This window comes from Syngnathus floridae, chromosome 11 (genome assembly GCF_059516105.1).
Source record: "Syngnathus floridae isolate MCC-2025c chromosome 11, RoL_Sflo_1.0, whole genome shotgun sequence".
Lineage (NCBI taxonomy): Eukaryota > Metazoa > Chordata > Actinopteri > Syngnathiformes > Syngnathidae > Syngnathus > Syngnathus floridae.
The window spans coordinates 9,253,464-9,276,097 of NC_142423.1; the positions used below are offsets into that span (position 1 = coordinate 9,253,464).

The 22,634-nt window shown below is 42.6% G+C and overlaps 2 protein-coding genes and 1 long non-coding RNA gene across 6 annotated transcripts in view; 2 read left to right on the forward strand and 1 right to left on the reverse strand.

Annotated features, from left to right (window-relative positions):
* Nucleotides 1-17,400, reverse strand: part of LOC148390924 (uncharacterized) — a 43,312-nt gene extending 25,912 nt beyond the window's left edge. For all 4 annotated transcript variants that reach the window (XR_015861262.1, XR_015861261.1, XR_015861264.1 and 1 more), the window contains exons 1-2: nt 17,262-17,400; nt 16,954-17,057 (exon numbers count right to left, since the gene is read on the reverse strand). This is a non-coding gene — a long non-coding RNA (uncharacterized LOC148390924). The remainder of the gene's footprint in view (nt 1-16,953; nt 17,058-17,261) is intronic.
* A 1,036-nt stretch (nt 17,401-18,436) lies between these two features.
* Nucleotides 18,437-19,862, forward strand: mrps16 (mitochondrial ribosomal protein S16). Its single transcript, XM_088389463.1, has 4 exons — nt 18,437-18,599; nt 18,712-18,748; nt 19,192-19,458; nt 19,636-19,862. Exons 2-4 carry the CDS (start codon nt 18,736-18,738, stop codon nt 19,749-19,751), a joined length of 396 nt encoding a protein of 131 aa, XP_088245589.1. The 5' UTR covers nt 18,437-18,599; nt 18,712-18,735; the 3' UTR covers nt 19,752-19,862.
* An 805-nt stretch (nt 19,863-20,667) lies between these two features.
* Nucleotides 20,668-22,632, forward strand: LOC148390926 (uncharacterized). Its single transcript, XM_088389636.1, has 3 exons — nt 20,668-20,879; nt 21,303-22,401; nt 22,557-22,632. Exons 1-3 carry the CDS (start codon nt 20,795-20,797, stop codon nt 22,630-22,632), a joined length of 1,260 nt encoding a protein of 419 aa, XP_088245762.1. The 5' UTR covers nt 20,668-20,794.
* Nucleotides 22,633-22,634: the final 2 nt, after the last annotated feature.

Consider the following 22,634-nt stretch of genomic DNA (forward strand, 5'->3'; position numbering starts at 1 on the left):
AAAATACAGATATTAAAAATTTCTCCTAAGTGTGGAGTTGGCCAGGGGGCTGCCCAGAGAGTGACGAAGGGTGGACATGACCACCCTTGGCCACCCCTTAGCTCCACCCCTGGTGATACTTTTGCATAAAAAGTCTTATGTAAAACATCTAAAAATAGCCAATTCCTATATGGTGTATTAATATACTTTGCAGGAATGGATTGATTTGATCTGTCCATATTTGTGAATGGCTATTTGAGGAGTGCAATTGACTAGCGGCCAGTCCAGGGTGTAACTGCAAAGTAGGAGAGGCTCAAGCTCGCCCGCGACCCGAATGAGGACAAGCGTTATGGAAATGAGATGGATGCAAGTCCAAAGCAGATGTGGATTGTTGACCTTGAGTATGTGCCGTGCATTGTTTGTCGCCTGTGTCAGGCTTCATCTCTTCCTCTTAAAGTTAGTATCGTGCCTGAGCAGATTAGCCATGGCGTCCCTGCAGTTTTGTCCCTCCTCTGCCGTGCGCCTGTCACTCACTGTGGACGAGGTGGCGGCTCAGGCGTCACCACGCCGGAGAGCTTTAGCCCGCCGCCCGCTTTGATCCAATAATTGATTGACTACAGGAGTCGAGGATCAACAAGAGCCCTTTTCCCCTCGCCTCTCTTCTAGGGAGGTTTTAGATAAAAGTGCCCAGGCATCCTGACTCCTCCTCTACCGCCTTGACGCGGACATGCGGCCATTGAAGAAGGGAGGGGATGTGGTAGGGGTGCGTGGGGGCTTCAGTTCCACGGTAGCTTTACTGCGGGCTGCATCTCCAGGTCCAGGGACCTCGTGCGCTGCCCCTGACTGTAATGGGTTTGTTTACATCACAGGGATGGAAATGGGGGGGGGTTGAGCCTCAGCAGAGAGGCCAGGAGGGCTCTATCGCTCGGAGACTCAGCGCGGTCATAGTCACTGAAATGATCCGTGCAAGGGGGAGATGTGATTCTCATCTCATTTGGGGCCCCTGAACCTGGCCCTGCTTGATAAGTAACCTGCCGCCTGCTTGACAGCCGTGCCGTGGAGGACACTAACCTCCCAGGGAGGAAGCAAGGCCATGTCTTGATGGAGAAACATGAAAAAAAATAGCACTGTGCAAAAGTATTAGCTCACCACTACTGCTGTTGTTTGCAATAGTTACTTCAACGTAAAAAACGGTGACGCCTTGATATAAGAGTTTAGCTCGCAACTCAGAACATGATGGAGAAATGATACCACCTGCTCCACAACTGGCATAGCATGGTCTGCCAAATTCCCAAACACCATAAACGAAACTTGCTGCCGCGCAAAAATTAAGATGTGCCCAGTCGTGACACCCAGGGCATGTGACAAGACCAAAAGATATGTGAACACAAACAATGGTGCAACACATGTAGACAGATACTCATGGGCACATACTCTGTCATTATTTCTACGTCCAGATTGGTCATTGAATTATAGCAAAAAGTCATTTTTTTTTATTATTACTTTTAATTATGTCATCACTGTATTGTTTTATAAAGTAGAGTGCCTAACACACAATAGCCCTTTTAAAGTTCTAGAAAAATTCTGCATTAAAATAACGCTTACATTTATAATGACATGAACAATAATGGAAAACTTTGTCTCAGTCTCATGTAGATATATTTTTATTTGAAAGAAAAGTGTTTCTGTTTTGCCTCAGATGGACCTATCGTATTTGCTGATTCTATTCTCGTTTCCCGAGTGTGAGAGTCTCCAGCCGTGTGCAGGTATGCTAAGAAATGATTAAGAGATGCTCCGGGGGTCTTGGTTTTATTCTCCGAGATTATGTGTCGCAGGGAGCAAAAAAAAGCTCCCAGCTGTCGCCATGAAAGCACTTACAGTATAATAATCCTCCACAAATCCTGTAATTATGCCAGCATATGCCATGTACCTGAGCCTCGGCTTTATGCTCGTCACCTCCGAGGATCCCGTGCAGACGCGCATATATATATCTGCTTGCTACTCGTTTGCATACGGCCAAGCAAATCTTATTTCGGGAAACATTCGGGCTGTTTTGAATTTTGAGGTTAACCCTCTCGAGTATTACACATAGATAATCTGTCGTGTAAAGAGTGAAAAGTAAAAAAAAAACAAAAAAAAAAAACGGGAGCTTAGAGTGAGGCATTGTCCCAGATTAATGCCAGTTCATTTCGCACATAGGCTTTATTGTCATATGATGCCTTACTTACATGGAATTTTGGACATTTTACAATGACAAAAACACTCAATGGCATCAACAGACAATTTATGTTTTAAATAAATGCTTACAATAATGCAAGAAATCTCTGTTATAATGCAAAGTGGCAGTAAGATAAAATATTGATAATAGTGATAAATCATTATGACTGACATCATTAGGATTTATCTAGTAATTCTGTCTCATTTTTGATTGCAGAATTTATTTTTGTAGGTGCTAATTAAGATAGTAACTGTTTCGTTAAGCAACTACATATCTAAAACAAAAATTAAGGTGAAATGTTAAGCATCAACATATTAATATCAAGATGGAGTATGGAAACGGAAACATCAGATCATCATATTACTATCCAACTTCAAATTAAATAAGGATTACATTTTGTAATGGAAAATGTGTCTACCATATTTTGATTAAATGCAGCAAAAATTCTTTGTGCTATAAAATGAAACTTAAAAGTTTGTAAAGTTGACGAAAATCGCTCTTTGCGGTTGTAGGTGAGCATAAACAAACTGCGTAAAAAAAAAAGTCTGCTAGCATCAATATTCAACTGACGGCACCACTAATCAACTTCAGTCATTTTCAACTGGAACTCTCATTTGCAATGTTCACATATGCATGGCATATATTGTAAAAACATCCAAACTTATATACGATGTGTTTCCTTCCCAGGGCACAAAACTAAATGCAACATCTGTGCAGGTGTACCTAATTTTATGTTGCATACATAATGGTTATGTTGCATATCAGCACACCCTAAATCAGAAAAGAATAAGGGGAGGTAGATGAAATGTTGTAAATCTAGGAAATCAGAGCAAAGATAAAAATCTCTCAGTGAAGCTTCATTTCCATTCAAAATGGCAGTCTCTGTCTTCTCCAACTAATTAATATTAATAACCCAAATGGAAATGAGCGCGCCGGTGAGTGAGTTGAGCGCATTCAGCTAGGAGATTCGCATGTATAAGCCCTTTCTGGGGAAAAGTGAGCACCAAACAGGCGTGACGGCGGGGCACGGAGCGCCATACACACAGACAATTTTTCTAGATAATAGCCTATCACGCAGGATACAATTTAAATTAAAAAATGCAATTTTCACCTTGAAATGAACAAATGATTACAATTTCTATACAAATTAAGGCATCCAGGCTGCGCCTCAGTGCTGTGCCAAGGCCATGAAACCTGACATAATTGCCATGAAATACATTTTCAAATATTTGTATTTTGTCCAGCGCGCTTTTTTAAAAGGCACCGCTCTCTCGCCTTGTGTTGCCTTGTGATCTCACCTCCTTCTGGGGGGGAAATACATATGAGGAGAAAAAAAAAAAGGCAGAGATGAAAAGCTCTTCAACAGGAGAGATAAAAATGTGAAGAAAAAAACAAGCTCCCGTATACACAGTAAATCAGCGTCGGCCCCCGCGGCGATCTCTAAAAGCCAAATTACTGCTTCTTATCTAAGGAATCGCATCTACTAGTTATCTGCTCCTGAGATAGGCTCCTTGTGCTCCTCGCCAGAAATGCTATTTATTTGTGATTACTCTTTGAGTCGAAGCGTGTGTGTGTGTGTGGGGGGTGGGGGGTGCAAAGTTTTGGCACATTCTGAACTCTTCAGAGACGCAAAGGCAGAACTGAAGGCACAAACACCTTATTTGGGCTTAGGGTGGTCCGCAGCAGAAAGAGGGATGAAAGTGTAGCCCATGGGAGAGATGAGACAAGAGTCCCGTCGTATCGCTCATGCCTTCGCGCTTGAGCAGAGGTGTCGAATTGACTTTAAAACGCAGAACCTGGCGTTGGAGACATAGGCGGGTGGAAGGCAGCCAAAAAGTTTGTCTTTTGACGCAGACATGCAAATGTCCTGGCTGAGGGGAGAAGAGAGATGCAAGGTTTCCAAAGAGCAAACTTTGCTCTGGTGTTGGCTTACAAACAAGATGAATGTGTCTAAATGCTAAATAATATCAAACGGGAACATTCATATACTGGACTTCTTATTCATTTTTGCGGAGGGTGGAATAAAACTAATTGTGGCACAAACCAGCAACCATTAATAGGAAGAATTTCTTTTCTCCGCATTTTTCTCCAAAAAGTTGAGTAAAACACAACTTGTAACAAGTTAGGGATGACTCTCTGTGGCCATCTCCCGCTCCCTCCTTTCCCTCTCTTTGCCCTCCGCGTGTCGGAGACTCTCAGCCAGAGAGGCGCACATCAGATTTCAATAGTTGACCTCTTTAATGCTCAGGTCAGCTCTGCACCGGCAGCGATTTCACACTCAAGATGAAAGGGAAATGAACACTGCGGATGCGAGGGGGTGACACGGGGGCCCTGACCGGCCATTGCCACTCTAACCGCCTCGCTGCACCGGGCTCAGATGAGTCTACGAGGAGGAGGAGGTGGTGCTGAGATGGGCTTTTTGCCACCTGTGAACAATGGCCAAAGTCAGCCAGCCACGACAGATATGTTCACTGTGATTGGCTCGGGGAAAAGGGCTGACTTGAACTGAGGACACAGTGGAAAGTCTCCTCATAGTCTGTGAGCAGCATGGATGCAGACAGCTGCAGTAAATAATCACAGCAAACAGCATCTTGTTGACGGACAGATATTTTTGTTATTTGTGTGTGACTGGACAAAGAGAAACTCAAATTTTAAGGCATCACTGTATGACACCTATCATTTGAATTAAACCCTCTCTGTTGAAATTGAATTTTTTTAGTTTCTGCAAAAAAAGTCTATTGTGCCATTTCCGGCTGCGCCTTGTTGCTTCATCTCAGTGCCGTCGTTACAGAGGACGAGGCAGGCCGCCAATGGCCGGTAGCTGCCTGCGAGTAATGTAGCGCTTAAGTGGCTGTCAGCTTTATAAAGGGAGGGAGTCGACTGTGTAAATGTGTGTGTAAATAGAGTGTCAGATCAGGACCCCAGGGAGCGGAGGTGGGGAGGGTGTGCACGTGTGTGTGTGTGTGTGTCCCAGTAATGGCAGTTTAACCCTCCCCTGCGTTCCCCGGGGCTCCACGTCGCCTCTGCCCGCTCCTCCCGGCTGGGCACAGTCGGGGAGCAGCTCCTTATTCATTCATGAGAGGAGCGGCGGATAAATAAAAAGGTTCATTACGGCGCTAAAGTGTTACTAATGACATGTACCTGCCACTGAGCACCTCCGAAAATCTAATGTGACACACCGGAATGGAAAATCTATTCTGGCCCGGCGAAAGGCCTCCAGTGGTGCCGGCGTGTATAGATCTACTCTATGGAAATTTCTTTCCGCTTGCCCCCCAATTGTGTCTCTGCCTAAAAGCAATATTTACACTAGCACAGCCATTATGTCGTACTACGCCCTCTGCGCCTGCCGCTGCGACCTCCACATTAGCTGCAAATTGGACTTTACAAACTTGTCGGGGCAGGCACACTCTTGGACTCTGCAGCCTCCAATAAAATAGCACTGTGACATTAACGCTCAATTCCATCACATGCGTTTTGGATTGTACGCCAATGTGTGAATAGTTAGTTCAATTATGACCAATATGCCAAGTTCGGGCAGAAGTTTAACTTAGAGGAGCCCGCACAAATTCTGATGCCACTATTGAAAGTAACTAATTTGCTATAAAAACCTCAAGGATGTATGTTTTTGACATAATTGCACTATAACTAAAAAAAATTGGATGCTAGTGGAAACACAATCTGTACATGATCACATAAGTTGATACAATTAGATCCTAAAATGTATCTTTGGTTATCATGACAAATGACAAAGAAATAAAAATATATTAAATTCAACTGTATATTTGAACAGGTAACATATACAGCCATCCATCCATTTTCTGAACCGCTGAATATTTATATTAAATATTACAGAGGATGAAAGAATATGAATTTGTAGTACAAATCAAAATACGATCCTCAATATTTAACCATTTGGAACACACACATTGCAATGTATGGAATTTAATGTTATTTATCCACCCCAAAATATTGTAGTATAATATACATATAAAATATAAAAAATACATTTGAGGTGCATGGATGTCTTTGACAATAAAATAATTATATTTTATTAATTTACTGCATTTTTTGGGTGATTGGATGAGGAGTATCACAGGGTCCTGTGCGTCTACGGATTTAATTTGGAGTATCACAGGGTCCTGTGCGTATACAGCTTTAATTGTAAATAATACTGCCAGAGAATATAATAAGATTACAGTACAACCAAATAAATGGTACCACCACTGCCTCTAAAGAAGAAAGGCAAGCTATGTAAAATATACCGGGCAGCCAACTGATTTCAATTGAAAAAGTCTTGAAAATGAAATATCAATAATGAAAAGTGAGAATATGTGCCGTTACACTCTTTCTATTACTTTGGTCAGACGAACACAATAACAAACATATTGTTGAATGAACACCTCTGTGATGATGTCAGTCCCCCCAAAAAATTTTTTAACACGGTTCTCATTTTGCATGTCAATAGACACGTATGGTGGCACAAAAAAGGTGGTGGAGGAGCGTTCGGTGCGGCTGATTGACTTTCCCTCTTAAGACGCCGGCAGCAGAGGGGCTTAAAAGCGTTACTGTCAGCTTCTCACCTGCATCACAGGAGCTGCGGCCTCCCGCTCGGAGCATGCAAAGCAATATCCCTCTATTCACGGCCGGGGCCGAGCCGGGATTCACAGCTGTGGCTCTTCGCACAAAAGCAGAGGGTCAGTGTTATCTTATTGAGTTACCTGTGGCTAAGCCCTGAGCCGGCGCATACAATGACGACCGCTTAATGACGGCACCGGGGCCTTAACCCCTCGTCCCCGAGCCTCATTTCCGCGCGGCGGCTGCCATTTCACAGCTGTTAGCCACACACTCTCTTTGTCGTGATTAGGGACAAATTAATAGATGCCTCCTGGTAATCAGCTTTCATTAGGGGGCCTGTCAAAGCGTCGGGCGGCGTCCGAGGGGCGGCGGGGCCCCGGACACGCCGCCACTCGATGTGTGGCTAAAGGCGCGGGGAAAGCGACGCATTGACACTCGTCGTGGGCGCATTAAGATGGAGGTCATCGCGGGACTGACATAAAGAGTAGTCTTTCTGCTGGCTGTAATTGGCCCCAGCATGCTGAAAATGGACTGTAAAATGTAAAAGGGGGAGGGTGGAGGGGAGTTGGGGAGGAAAGCGGGCAAGTAATTGATTTTTTCCCCGCATGCGGAATCCAGGCCAGGGCTGTTTAGCGAGTCGTTTACAAGAGCCAGCGGACGGCATAGACGCGCTCATCTGCCGGGAGTTCCCAGGGGCGCGTCGGGAGATAACACACCTGACACCCCCGCAGCAGATGGACGGCAAGACACCGAGGGGCACCGGGCGTCAGAATTCCCGCGTGCGTCGGGCGGGCGCCGTCTATTTCCACTCCCCTCCATCCGCTCTCGGAATGGATGAAATAAACTCATCAGACTTCCAGCAAGTTTGGCATTGTGCTCCAAAGCCCAAGTCATTTCAGTATGTAGATTTGAGACTTAAGCCCATAACCGCGTTGCATGGTGCATGACCACCCCCACCTGCTGGAGAAGAAGCAAGGCCTGGGTGTGCATGATGGGATATCTGCGAGACGGGATATAGCGGCTGGCCTCCCTGCATGTTCCGTCATTGAGCTCCAGCGCAACCCCTTGAGGGACTTGAGACAATAGCCTGGTGTCAGATGGCATAATCTACTCACAAACAACAACAACAACAAAAACACTATCTTATTCACCATGAGCTGTGTGTAAAAACGCCTTGGAAAAAGATGAATGAAGACGAGGTGACGACGACGCACGCATGTCAAGATCTATATGATCTCGTCGGCGTATGGAAACGGTGCCGATTAGCCGCAGAGTCACTGCTGTCAAAAATGGAGATGAGCCACCCAGAAGCCGGTGGCATCGTGCGCTATTTGTGCGTCACGCACAACACGCGCCATTTTCCTCAGCGTCGGGCTAAATTGCACCAAACAATGTTCAAGATCAATTCCTGCATCAAAAAACAATGAGCGCAAATCCCATTTCTTCAGCCCATATTGTGCTGGGAGAGGGCCCCCGTGTTTGCATGAAGGTAATTACAGCGGGATTTGATGTTGTGGTGTGCCCAGAATTCTCCCAGCTTTAGATCAGGCTCAGGGTGCTCCACCCCATTAAAACTCCATATGGGGAGCCCAGCTGTGATCAGAATTGCAAGAGCAGGAGGGGGAAATCGATTTCATTTGCAGGATTATTGATGTAACCAAGATGCCGTTTGTATGAAACATAAAGTCTCATTTCAGAGGTCATGGATAGAACTGGAATGGAGGCCCCCTGGCTGTTTGTTGTATTCATTGAAACATTACAAAAAAGAAAGAGTCAATATATACACTGATATACATGGCCTTCACCGCATTGCACCACAGTAGCACTTTGCTGCATTGCATTTATTACACTTCTGCTTAGACAACTAAGTTATGAATGTGGTGACACAATTAAAATCAGAATTCAAACATTTACGGCGGGAGGAGGGGGGGGTGCAGTTAACAGTTAGTAACGATTTATTGTGGCACAGTGCTTTAGTGCATTTGATGGGGTCTTAAAAAAGAAGGGAGGGGGTGGGGGTGAGGGTTCAAAGCGGACACATAATGTTGGCAGTAAGAAGTCCCCTGGCATTGAGACGTTTGCAGCCTTTGCCAAGAAGCCCACCTCATCCACCACTACCCCCCGCTTCCACCTGTTCCGACATGTTAGGAGGATTTTATAAGTCAGCCTGACGTTCAACACGAGGTGATTGGTTGTACATTTAAAAAAAAAAAGAAAAAAAAGTAGCGACAGATTTTTCCCAGGGTTCGGATGGCCTAACAGCTGGATCTTTCAACCGAATCCATCCTTCCATCTCGGTGTTCCTGCCGCCAGATGATGCTCGTTCCCACACATGAGTAATAACCAGTCGGAAGCGAAGGTTTTTTTTCTTTCGAGTCCACAGTTAGTGTCCAACAGAAAATAAATTTGGATGCTTTTCTTCTGCACTAAGTTTGATTTGCGCCTGCTGAATTGCAGCTTCCAAATATACTGCTAAATTGACCTATCATTTGCCATGAGACTGCGGAGTATAATATTGCGGCTAAGCTAATGTTAGCGTGATTTTGTTTTACGGCTTCTCTGACGATGATGATGACAAATCTCCTCAACAAAATATTTGGGTCATTTCCAGACGTGGATTCTCAACTACAATGAAGAAAAATCTGCAGGAGCAATAATAACGAAGGTAGCAAGATATAGGCCGCTGCAGCAAAGTGGAGACTGTGGAGCATAATGTATGTTTTTCCACTTAAGGTAGCTTCAAAAGTTACGAGACCACGACGCACGTTGTTGACACTGATACTGGGGTACTTGACGCCGCTCTCTCCTCCTTGAACCCCAAAAGCTTCCTCCGGCATTCTTGACAAACAGCGGCCAACATTAACCACCCACCCCAACACCCAAGCTCATTTCCATGTGTATGCTATCGCCGGGCTGTCAGCGGCCGCATTGGCCTGTCGTTGGCGGGATGAAAGGCAGAGGGAGATCCTGTTGAGTGAATAATCTTGCGAGTTTACAGAAGGGAGAGGATGTCAACTTGACAGAGTGTGAGTCGCACAAAGATTGGGGGATTCACTACGGGCAATCCCATAGTCCCTTTAAGTCCAGACGTGTGAATGTGAAATCAATGGTACATCCGTACAACTGTTTGTTTGCCGGACCCTGGGACGCTTTGTGGTGTGTGGATTTTTTACGTCGTGGATTGAGGACACAGAAGAAGAGGTGGGGAGAGGGGGGGGGGACTGTAAATGCTGGAAAATCCAGATCTGGCTTCTTTTTCTTCCCCAATAAAGAAGAAGCAAGACAAATATATTCTTTCATCAAAACGTGAAAAGTCACAAATGACAGTGCCAGCGCTGAATGGCGGCAATTAGCATATTCACCTGTGATGTTTCCAATCGCTAGCGACTCTCACGCGTTGCCACCGCCTCTATTCTTCTCACTCTTTGAGGGCACCTTTCAGTGCACATATAGCTGTCCTGGTTGGCAGCGCCATCCAGCCTCGCCGTTTATTTGATATGCAAAGGAGCGCCGCCGTGGAGCAGCGCCACGCTCTCCGCTAAAGTACTTTACTCCTCACATAACCTAAAGTGGCAGCGGCGGAGGCATCAGGATGAGCTCCAAGAAGGAGAAGAAGCGAGGTAGCTCTTCCTCACTCTCTCTCTCTCTGGCTGATTTATAATGCACTTAACTCCCCCCTATGCCTGATGATTGTCTGCATTACCGGGAATCAAACACGAAGCAAAACAAATAAGAATGCCACTTTATATTCCTGTGGAAAAAGCAAAAAGTCTTTCATTACATTGCCGCTCTGGCTTTTGTGGAAGCAGAGACGAGGATTACACACAGGCAGAAGGCTGCTTGAGATGGCTGGGTGACAAAGACACCAACTCAATCAACTATATGTGTTGCTTGAAGTTTGTTGGAATGCTGAAAAAAAAATATCCAGAGAAGCCTTCCTGAAAAACACCGCTGCGACCACCGCTGGCGGAGGACAGTGTTCTTCTTCTGTTATTATTCTTATTAAATGTGCTATGTGGAGGGCCTGCAGGTAGCTAGCGGGATCAGACGCGGGCAGAGGGGGGCTGTTTGGCTTAAGTGTTTTTTATTAGGAGAGATGGAGACTTAAGCTCCATAGCAGAGCCACAGCCCTCTCTCCCAGACGGGGGCCCACTTTCCCTGCTCACTCCGCATAGGTCCGTATCAAAACATGCCGCTCCAAATGGCATGCTCCCTTTTTTTACCCCCCTCCCGCTCTCCCTTTCACTGGGCTCAGCTTTCTGCCCCTCAATAAAGAAGGAAATGATGGAATTCTGCCATGTCTTTTGACTAGCACCACATCAATATGGCCACAAGACTCAATATGGACCATTGACAAGGAGTCCATGAAGAGAATAAAGGCGACACAGGACAGAAAATGTGCCTATGCAAGTGGTAGTTGTTATTGAGGCGTCATCGATATGAGGAAAAAAGGGTGAAACTTTCAATTGGCTGCTAGTTTTTCTAAACTTTAACAAAACAAGACTGCGTGGACATAGGACATTTGGTGTTGTTATATTGTATATACATATATAAATAATATATACAAATAATATGTACATACAAGACACAACTACGTTTGAAAAAAGTTTAGGTCCCTCCATCGCCTCCTAGAGGTTGAAGAGGGAGACAAGAGGTTGTTGATTCGGATCAAACTTGCTGAAGCAGCATGTGGCACTTACCTATCTTTCCATTCTAAATAAAGTAATTGTCAAAAACTAATTTGGGTCAGGATGAGGGTACGAGGCTACAGGATGCCTTTTGAGGGAATCATGTCTCATTGGTTTAGGTGTACGACGCAGCGCTGATCCAAATTAGGCTCGTTTGGTCTCGATTTAGGGAAGGCCTCGAGGTACACGAGTGTGGAGCCTGGATGTGTGCTGCAGCATGATAACAATCATAAAACAACTCAAGTGGTCTCAAAGTCTGATAGGAGCAATATGTGCTGTGAAATCTATTTCCTCCTGCTCCTTCTCCCCCCCCACACACACACAGAAGAAGAAAAAACACTCCCCTATGTGGCCAAGCCTGTGTTACAAAGAAGCTTCTTTAATTGTGTGCTGGAATGATTTCAGTAAATATCTCCATGTTTGCAAATGTTATCAACTCCTCTAAAGGGTCAAATTAAAGGGTCTGTCTTTTTCTTGAGAATCAAGGCAGAGGAGAGCGATTCATGTCGCGCACACTGGCAGGGGGTGTTATGCATGGATAATTGATTACGGGAGCAGCATGGCCACCGTTGGATCTTGATGGCGGCGACCGGGAATGTCACCTTACTGAAGTCAAAGCCGCACTGATATATGTTGGGTTTCTTTTTTAAAAAGGCTTCTCTCAAAAAAAAAAAAAAAAAAAAAAAAAAAAGGGCTGCGCTATGAGCAAATTGCACCCGCAACCCTTATCTGCATGGGACAGTAGTGGCACTTCTAGGAGCGCTGTGAACACTTAAAATCGTAGGGACGCATCACGCTTGCCTTTTTAAGTGGAAATCAAACATGTGCCGATAGTTTGGAAGAGGAAGAATAATGACTATTATGAAGAAAAAAAATAAATTACACCCCCCACTGCCAATGTAGCCCATGACAACAATAAAGGGAACACATTTTTATTCCAATATTTCAAGCAAAATTGTTTGAAAATGTAGTCTGTACATGTTTGTAAAGAGGATGGGATTAAGCGAATGCCTCGCACTTTATTTGGGAGTTGAGCTATAGCAAAAGCAGAGCAGAGAGCCTGCTAAATGGTGCTAATCTATAAAGGCTTACTCAGGTAAAAATAGACGACACCTGCATGCCTTTTACCTCCTCTGTGCTGCAGGGGGAGGGGAAACATTTAAGAATTTATCTCCCTAATTTGATGCACCCCAAATGTTGCTGACTTGCCAGAAAGTAAAAATAAATAGCAATATGGTACACGTACAATTTTGTGTTGCGAGTTGGTTTTGGTGAAACAAGAAGTAGAATATTGACTAACAAATTGAGTGAAATACACGTTTAAAAAAATAACTCGTTCAATCACAGACCTGTCACCTGCCCACTTAAAAAATGTTTTTGCCTGAAAATTCAAAACATAGCATAACCAGGAAATTGCCTCCTACCAAACAAAACTAGACTGCAACTTTTTCCATTTTTGTTGGTCACACATATAGTCACCCCTTTTTTACATACGAGTCACGATTAAAGCGACCCCCCTAATAAAAATGGTACCATCCAATGACCTTATTTCACATTAAAATCAGTTGATGTTGATTTACAGGCTACTGCTTTATTCATATCATAGTACAGAAGAAGCCAGAAAACAGTCACATCTCTCCATCATGTTTTATGTTAACAATTAAATCTTGCTGGAGGTTAAGTGTGCCACTGAGCTGTTCCACATCACATTGATGTCGTGTTGAAGGCCTCTTTCCATGGAGCGCCACTTGACATACTGAAACAATTGAGTATGTCCCTTCGTAATCATGTGTGAATGAACATGTAAACTTAGCCAAGTATTAGCGGAGCGAGGCCTATGTTCTCAGAGCAAATGCTTCCGCCACCGCTTGCAACTCGAGGAGTGAAGACGACCTACATCAGACAAATCGGGATGGGCCTTACAGCGAGAATTAACAGCCTCCATATGTGGACGTATGCTGTGTAAATGTCATTATGTACTGTACAAAACGGAGCATTTAGACGGAGGTTATCCTGAGAGTGCGATCCGTCATGCTGATCTTTTCAAGGCAAAATGTGGGTAACAGCTGTTCACTTTGCCTGGCATTATTTTTCTTTTCACCCAGAAACTATTTTCAGTCAATAAAGAGCAGTGATTCAGCCCGAGTTGGAGTTTAATGTAAAATTAAACACACAACAAAAAGAATCACACACCTTGTATAGGCTAATAGAAAATTAGCATCACGTTCCGAGTAGTATATTTGTTCGAATAATAAATATTCACTTACAAATTCTGTAGGAACACATAGAGACTGGTAATCTAGCTAGGGTTTGGTAATCTAGTCAGTTTGTTCAAAGTTGCGAATTTTCGCCAAATGTTCGTAAACTGTTTTGGGGGGTTTCCTTGCTGCAAGGAAAAGTTCAACAAATTTGAAATAAAAAAAAAATTTGACTTGCGACAAGAAAAGTACGTGCAAACATCTTCCAATGTCTGCCGCCCATTTTTCAGCCTTGAACAAAACCTGAAGAACTCACTGAAGAAGGCAACGAATTATAAAAGCTGAACAACAATCGAGAATATTGTAGCTGCATCGTCAAGATGTGAAGTTTGGCTACTTTCAAGCAGTGTGCTCAAATTAACATTGCATATTTGCTCAGCCTGGACTATCAAGTATGAGTGAGCCATAAAAAATCACATCTTAATGTTTTTCGGATGTTATTTTTCCACCTCCATGTCGAGAGCGTGATCTTCCTTTGCCGACTTGTGGGGAAAGTGTTTGGCAGCAGCGACGCGCCGTGCGGTTCTGTGATTGAATTAAGTTTGAACTATTTTAACACATGTTCCCTTGTTTAGGGGGGAAAGTTGCTGCGGAGCTGGCTGCTTAAGCCGTGGATTATCTGTCTGCGTCCTCGCTGCCTCTTTTAGCGACGACACGAGTTCACCCACTCGAGAGTCTATCGCACATCCGCAGAGCACCCCGGGAGAGAGCGGACCTCGGGGAAACCCAAGTAGCGGCGTTCGGGGAGGGGGTGTCAAAGAGTGCAGGGGCTGAGCGGTGGAGGAGCCCATGGGCATGGCCCTCTCGCTCTCTGGCATCCACTTTGTTAGGAACACAACACTAATCCTCCTTGTGTCTTTATTGCCCTCTATGCAGCAGAGTGGGCTGGGCCTTGGCCCGATCGCACCGCTTGAGGGCCATACCATCAGCATTACTGTTTGAAGATAGGCCACATCATCAAGCATTAAGGCTCCTAATAGAGACAAGCACTCATTGGAGTGAAATAGTATGGCGGGGGTAGATTATTGCATCCAGAAATGACTGTGAGGCAATTGGGCTTCGTGTTGCTACACATCTACGCAATCATTTATACAAAACATTCAAGCGCTGCCTTCTTTGTTAATACACCCCGCTGCAGCTGACAGTCATTTGTCATGCGGCGAAATGAAATGAAGATTATGAATGTTAATGTACCTTTTGTTAGTTTATTTTATAGACGACCAATCAAATGCAAACTGTCTCAACAAAAATTCCCATTTGAGATCCATTGCATTTGTTCAAATGGTTGTACAAACAGATATTTTTTTAAGTAATAGCCATTCATTCTTTCCAGCGAGTCAGAATTGCAGTGAATATTTAAATGAAAAATAGTACTTGAATATGAAATTCATATATATATATATATATATATAAATAAAAGTTCATACACATGCATATAAGGCAGATTGACAATGAGTAAACTTAAACTTGGTCGCACCCCCACCAACAACATAAGTTCTTGACACAGACTTCTACTTTCCTATTCGCAAGGACTTTCCCACCATCTTAGAGTAAATAGCTGAGGTTCCTTAGAAAAATGCAAACGGCTAAAAACAAACCACAAATTGTTGGGGCTTCGTGGTAATATTAATGCAACAAAACACTCAGCAAACAAAAACCTACCAAAGCAAAAAATGGCTTAACCAAATAAGCACCTACTCGATCATCAGCGGACTATCGCCGCACTGAAACAAAAAAGTACAAAAGTTTTGATGATGGCAGTTCCAACTTTGGGGTATATTTTCAAACACATTCAATTGGTGCTATGGTGTGTCTGGCCAGCCATGAACCCAGGTGCACCAGTGTCAATGTCACCTTTTCACTCCCCCCCTTCAGCAAGCAGTCAACCCAGCTGTCACCTGGGCACTTGGCAACAGAAGGTATTAGCATCAAGATGCAGCCTTGATGACATGCTTGTCACTCATTTCTTATGTGAAGAAAATCAAGCCCGTACATAGATGACCCAAATCTAGCAACAAATGGAGCGAGTCCAAGTTAATCAGAAATGGTACCCAAAAAGGTAACCGCAGTTCGAACTTCAAAGATTCAAGATTCAAAGCGTTTATTGTCAAAGCTCGGCACTGTGAGGCACACAGGCTAATTTTTTACTTTTAAATGTGATTGGAATTCAAACGCAACCAGGGTTGTTACTTTTCATTAGTTTAATAAAAGTAAATTGTAGTTTTGGTTGCAGTCGTTTTTTGTTATTCTTAAAAAGCTTTCCCATTTTTATTTTATTTTAATAATGATGTTTTGTTTTTTCAATTTTAGGGTTTAAAGTGAGTCATAAAAAAGCTTATTTCTATATTTTAACATGAATACTATTTTTGTTAGTTTTTCTTTTTTAATAAAATGTTCAAAATATTTTTTTTTTGGTATAAAATGTTCGAAATTCGTGCAGACGAGGCACACGGAAATAGTACATTGAAGAAAAAGAAAGAATGAAAATCTTAAGTTGTAATCTCTTCCTGTATTGCAGAAGTCTATTATATATCTGGAGCGAGCCGAGTGTGTGTTTGTGCGCTACAGCCACATGAGTAGTTTATTTCCATGTTTACACCGTCTCAAATTCTCCGCAATAGTAACAGGATTACTTTGCGACAAAACGGCAATTTGTGGAATTCCCTCATTTCGGCGGGAGGATTTTCTTCCTTCCTCTGCCCGTGTCTAGCTAAAGACTGTTTTTGCATTCTGAGACCCTCCAAACTAGGCCTGATTCCGGAAAGCCTTCAGGTTTGTTGCAGCAGAACTAGATAAAGCAAGAGTGGAATGACAGAAAACTAGGAACAAAGCAATGATGACAATTAGTGCAGCAACTGGTTGTGTTGAGTGTTTGTATAATGTATCACAAAAGTCATTCACCAAATTAAAAATGACAACCACCCCAATGTATTCATCAGATAAGCTAAAAGTCAAACTAGCTTCTTCTATTCCTCCACTACCACCAGTGGCACTAGGCTGCCAATCACAGGCAAGTCTCGGTACTACAACAAACATCTGATTTAGGGGAGGATGATGATTGTAGTTGGAGATATCATTTTGTGTGTATGTTGCTCATCTCGGGTGCACCACACACTACACACTAAGCCATAAATATATACAAAACCATTTAAGGTGTAAAAAATCTGTATGCTAGCAAACTTTTCAACATGATGCTTCCAATGACTGCATGAATGAAAAGAATAATTAAACTCACTGTTTGAAGGGATGGTCCTGGCTCACTGTTTAGTGCACGATACTCACATCCAAGGTTTGGTTGGTCTGTTGCACAGAAGAAAAGTCAAACAGCACTGCATGACCCTAAGGATAGAGACATAAGATATTAGGGGAAACACTTGTTATGCAAAGCTGGCTAGCTCTCTATTTGCTAATAAGCAAAAATAGGCTAAAATAAGTGTTGCACCAAGCCTTGTTAGCTGAACTGGTTCAGCTTGAGACAGAAGCTAGGCTTCACATATTATTAGTACAAATCAAAAATATATACTTGCACAATGCTCAGCTTACCTCAAAGAAGACAAAGGTGTGCTCTCATTAATCATCTGCATGTCACATCATTTAAAAAGAGCTATCTTTAAAAGGAGCAAAAATAAGTTGCAAACAGTGTGAATTGAATTCAAAGGTGTGCAGCTAGGAAAGCATGTGATCTCTGTTATCCACTGTGATTGGCCAAGTTTTGGGTGTGGCTTAGCACTGTTACATGCCTGAAATGATGGGATCAAATTGTGGCATTAAAACATCCAACATATTAATGATAGTGTTTATTTCAGTGCCATGGGTCACTTTGAAACATTTCCTCAGTGTGATCCGGGACTTTATCACGACATGCTTGACATAATTAGTAAATGTACACGAGTGAATTAATGTATGGAAATGAGCTGGAGCGGCACAGTTGGTACTAGGTTGCATTGATCCCCATGTGCATATGTTCCTAATCACCACTGCTTCTTGGATTCACTCACAGGCACGCAATAAATAACCTGCTGCCAGCACCCTGTCTTTTGTCTAATTAGCTCTTTCACTGGGCTCTCATTTTTGTGGCACAAATGGGAATTTAGGATTAGACTCTAATATATTATGTGAATTTCACAAGTTTGTGTTGTAGAAGTTTCTGGCCTCCTGTAGACCCTTTTTAATACACAGACATTATTTTCAGGTTTGTCCTCTGGGCCAGGAGTGCCTAGCCCACCTGAATTTAGGGTGAGATAGCACATATCAAAAATTCACAAACTCATTCTTGACTACTCAGTCTTCACTCTTCAATGAAACTAACACATGGTTTTGTACCAGGATAATTTAATTTCATGACACAATAAAAGATCAAAATCAACAGGTGTCAACAAAATGGAAATCTGTAGGGAGAAGAAAAGAAAACCTTGTTTAAATCACCAAAGTAAATCTAAGTTTCTCAAACCCGAGAACAGACGAGCTCATCCTGCTGACATTACTATGACATTGCAGGTTGACGGCAAATTTGAATCAGGGATGCTTTTTGTGTCCCAAAACGTATTTTTGACGTTGATTTGTAAATCTCTTTTACAATTAAAATAAATTTTATATTGCTAAAAAATAATATCTTTGACACTTATGCTTAAAAGATTTCTAAATTATAAAATTTGCGAGCTCAATGGCTTAGCAGTGCAACACTGCTCCCTGTCGGCGGAAACCTTTCAATGTCTTATCTGAAAATGACGCAACTTCCGGTAAAAAATGGCTGCGCCCTGACAAATGTCATATTAGTTTTGGGCAACGCGACCAAAACAGGCACTCTATATTCCATAAAAACTCAATTCTCCTGTGTTAACCGGGCACATTGTGCTGCTTTCTCCATTCAAGACTTCAGCGGTATTCTGTTCAATTTTCCTCTCGTTTATTGGCTGTTTAGCTCGGCTGAGCTGATGTAAACATTAGAACGGCATCTTAACGTCATTTTTATTTATTTTTGTGATTATTGCAGCTTTGAAAGTATTCTGTGGGCATCATGGTCCATCTAAGTAAGTATTGCATCCATAGCAATAAAAATTAAATCGTTTTACCGTTACATGAAGAACCCCGACTGGGTGGGGATGTTGTCCTCTGTTTACGACTCCGTTGCTTGCGCCCTCCAACTATTTGGCTTTTGGAGATAATATAAGCGTAATAATGTATTGATTAAAATAGATAACGTAGTCATAAAGTATTGATATTTGTCCATTTGAATGTCATCAAAACCATAATTTTAAATTTACATCAGTTTTGCCAATAACAAACATGAGACATAGTTAAATTAATACGATATAAAATTGTAAACTGGGCATAGCTACCCAGAACGTAAACATGGACCTGCACAGCACTGAGGAGCAACCCAAAAAAAATACAGAAAAAAATGATACTGTAGATTTTCACCGACTTCACTACACATCTTTTACCTAACTTGATATCCATTCTCCTTTTGCAGCGTCGCAGCTTTTAAAGCGGTACCACGCGGGCTATGTGGTCATCCGCATGGCTCTGGCAGGTCACAAGCAGGCCAACAGACCCTTCTACCGCATCGTGGCGGCGTTCAACAAGCGGGCGAGGGACGGCAAGTACATTGAGCAGCTGGGTACATACGACCCACTGCCCAACGTGTACAATGAGAAGCTGGTCAGCTTCAACTCGGACCGCATCAAGTACTGGATCGGCTGCGGCGCCCACGCCACCAAGCCAGTGGCCAAACTTCTAGGTGTGTCTGCGTTGTTTGTTTGCATACATTATACTTCTGTAAGGAGAAAACGTATACATTTGAATGAGATACTTGATGGATGAGCTAGATGAGCGCAAATGGTTTCTGATCTTTCACCTATGAATTGTACTCAACTGTTAAGACATGCTCCAAAAATCACCATTTCTATTCCCTCAGGTTTAGCAGGGTTCTTCCCCCTCCACCCAATGACGGTGACGGAGGCGGAGCGTCGGCGAGCTGAAGCGAAGCGGACAGCAGCGGAAACGGAAAAAAATCTGGAGGCGCAAGTGTGAAGAGTTGCAATGTGATTGCAGAGACTGTTTTTGTACATTGTATATTATGTTAGACCACCTGTGTGATGCACTGAGTGAAGTAATAAATAAAAGTATACAAAAGAAATATAATCAGAGTACTTTATTACATCAGTTCAAGTCATTTTTTAATCACTTAATCACAAGAAGTCTCAAGTTACACTTCACTTACCTTTTTTAATAAATCGTTAAACATAACTCTTGGTTACTTACTTATTCTCCTTCAGTAATTTACTTCCTCCATTCTCCTGAACTTTGTAAACTTTCAATCTTGATCTTTTGTTCTTTTGTTTGCTTTTTTGTGTGTGTTTGACTATGACTTAGTAGTGCTAAATGGTTCATGTCAAACAATCAAATGAAAAGCGTCAAGTGGACGTCAATCTCCATTCGATTATTTTTACAACTCTCAGCGCTCCCTTTTTTTTTTTTTTTTTTCTCGATAGGACGCATATAAGAAAATTGCGATCGGTACACGCTTGGTTTCAACTGTTAACTTGAAACATTACCTGTAAAGTCAACAGTTTTTATAATGGGCTCCAAAATTAATGATTTGCTTTTTATGCTGAAAGTCAACTAAATTTGAATTCTGTATGTATTTTTAAACTGATAAAAGCGATAAGCCTTCCTGTGAGACGTGAATGTTTACTTCAATGACTTACATGACTGCGATAAATACTTCTATACCCGACCTCGCCCCCCCCAAGCATTGTCCAGAGACCTGAACCTGCGTGTGTACTTTCAGGGGACTTGCTGGGACTTGGGACTTGTCAATCTGTTGCACCATTCTGCTCCAATACCTGAAATATTTGCTGAGGGAGGGCACAATATCAGGAAATGTTCAGGTGACCCGTTGATCATTTATGACACACGCGTTACACAAACGATTCGATTGAGAAGGTTAAAACTGAACTACAGTGAATCATATATCACGGAAGGAGGAACTTATTAATATTTTCTCCATCTTGGTAAGTATGCTGAAACGATTCATCTTTTGGATACTTACTTGACAAGAAGGGAGCCTGAAGATGTGGAGGAGGATTTCCACTGTTTTTATGACCGTAGGCATCATGATGATGCTTGCATTCAGTGTGATAAACACACAAGAACAAGGTAAGTTTCGTTCCCTCTATTGATGAAATAATATGAATTTGTGTCAGTTATCCACTTAAGAAACATTGACATATATAATATTGTTAATAATGATGATAAGTTTAGAGTAAAAAAATATTTTCATAATCCAAATCAAGTTTGTTATAAAACAAAGTACATTATGGAAAGTGACAAAATTAAATGAAGTCACAAAATTTTGAAAATGAAAGATGAATGCTTTGTTGATGATTTGAAAAGCTTTTTTTTTAAAAACTTGTTTTGGTGTTTCTCAAATATTTATTCACGTCTCAAACTAAAAATTGATTGTGAAATAATGGTGATGTATTATGTTGCAACAGGCATATTTTATATCCATATAAATGATTTACTGTTCTTCTACAAGTATTGAAATTCCCTCCCCTTTGCCTTTCACATTCGCTCTAGTGACCATCCAGTTGAGTCTTACCTCTTCTGGATCTAAAACAGACACAACTCAACCCTTTCTCTGTACCACCAAACCAGCAACAAGTATTTATCCATCTTCAAAACCACAGCATACATCTGAAACAACATTTGGTAGATCCACAACATTTGGTAGATCCACACCTGATGACAGCAGGACTAAGTCAACTACTCAGGAATCAACAAGTACAAGATCATTGTCCTCTTCAGAGCTACAAACTGTGTCAGCCATCGTTCCCACAGAATGGCACACGTCAACTGAGATATCCACCACACAGCTAACTTCATCTGAATATTGGAGAACTTCAATGAATCTGAAAACAACTCAGTCCTCTCCAACCAGCAATGGACCATCAACGAGTTCATACTTATCTTCAGAACAAAAGTATACATCAAAAACAACAAAAACAACTCAAACTGAACAAACCAGTCAGGAAAGTTCAACTAGTGGATTTTCTTCCACTTTATTCCCATGGACTGCATCGCTTACAACATTCATGCCCACTGAATCAACAGAGTCAAGCAGATCACATGGAACATCCACCACCATGACAACAATGCAAACTACCGGCAACAATCCATTCACAGCAACATCCAGTACTTCGTCAAATCCTGACATTTCCTCACCTTTGCCTTCCACAATCCCACCTATGACCACTCAGATGAGTCCTACCTCTTCAAAGAGTCAAGAGTCAAGCACAACTCCTGAAACAGTCACCACCATGAGAACAATGCAAACTACCGGCAACAGTCCATCTACAGCAACATCCAGTACTTCGACAAATACTGACATTTCCTCACCTTTGCCTTCCACAATCCCACCAATGACCACTCACATGAGTCCTACCTCTTCAAAGAGTCAAGAGTCAAGCACAACTCCTGAAACAACCACCACCATGAGAACAATACAAACTACCGGCAACAGTCCATCTACAGCAACATCCAGTACTTCGACAAATACTGACATTTCCTCACCTTTGCCTTCCACAATCCCACCTATGACCACTCACATGAGTCCTACCTCTTCAAAGAGTCAAGAGTCAAGCACAACTCCTGAAACAGCCACCACATTGAGGACAATGCAAACTACCGGCAACAGTCCAGCTACAGCAACATCCAGTACTTCGACAAATACTGACATTTCCTCACCTTTGCCTTCCACAATCCCACCTATGACCACTCACATGAGTCCTACCTCTTCAAAGAGTCAAGAGTCAAGCACAACTCCTGAAACAGCCACCACATTGAGGACAATGCAAACTACCGGCAACAGTCCAGCTACAGCAACATCCAGTACTTCGATAAATACTGACA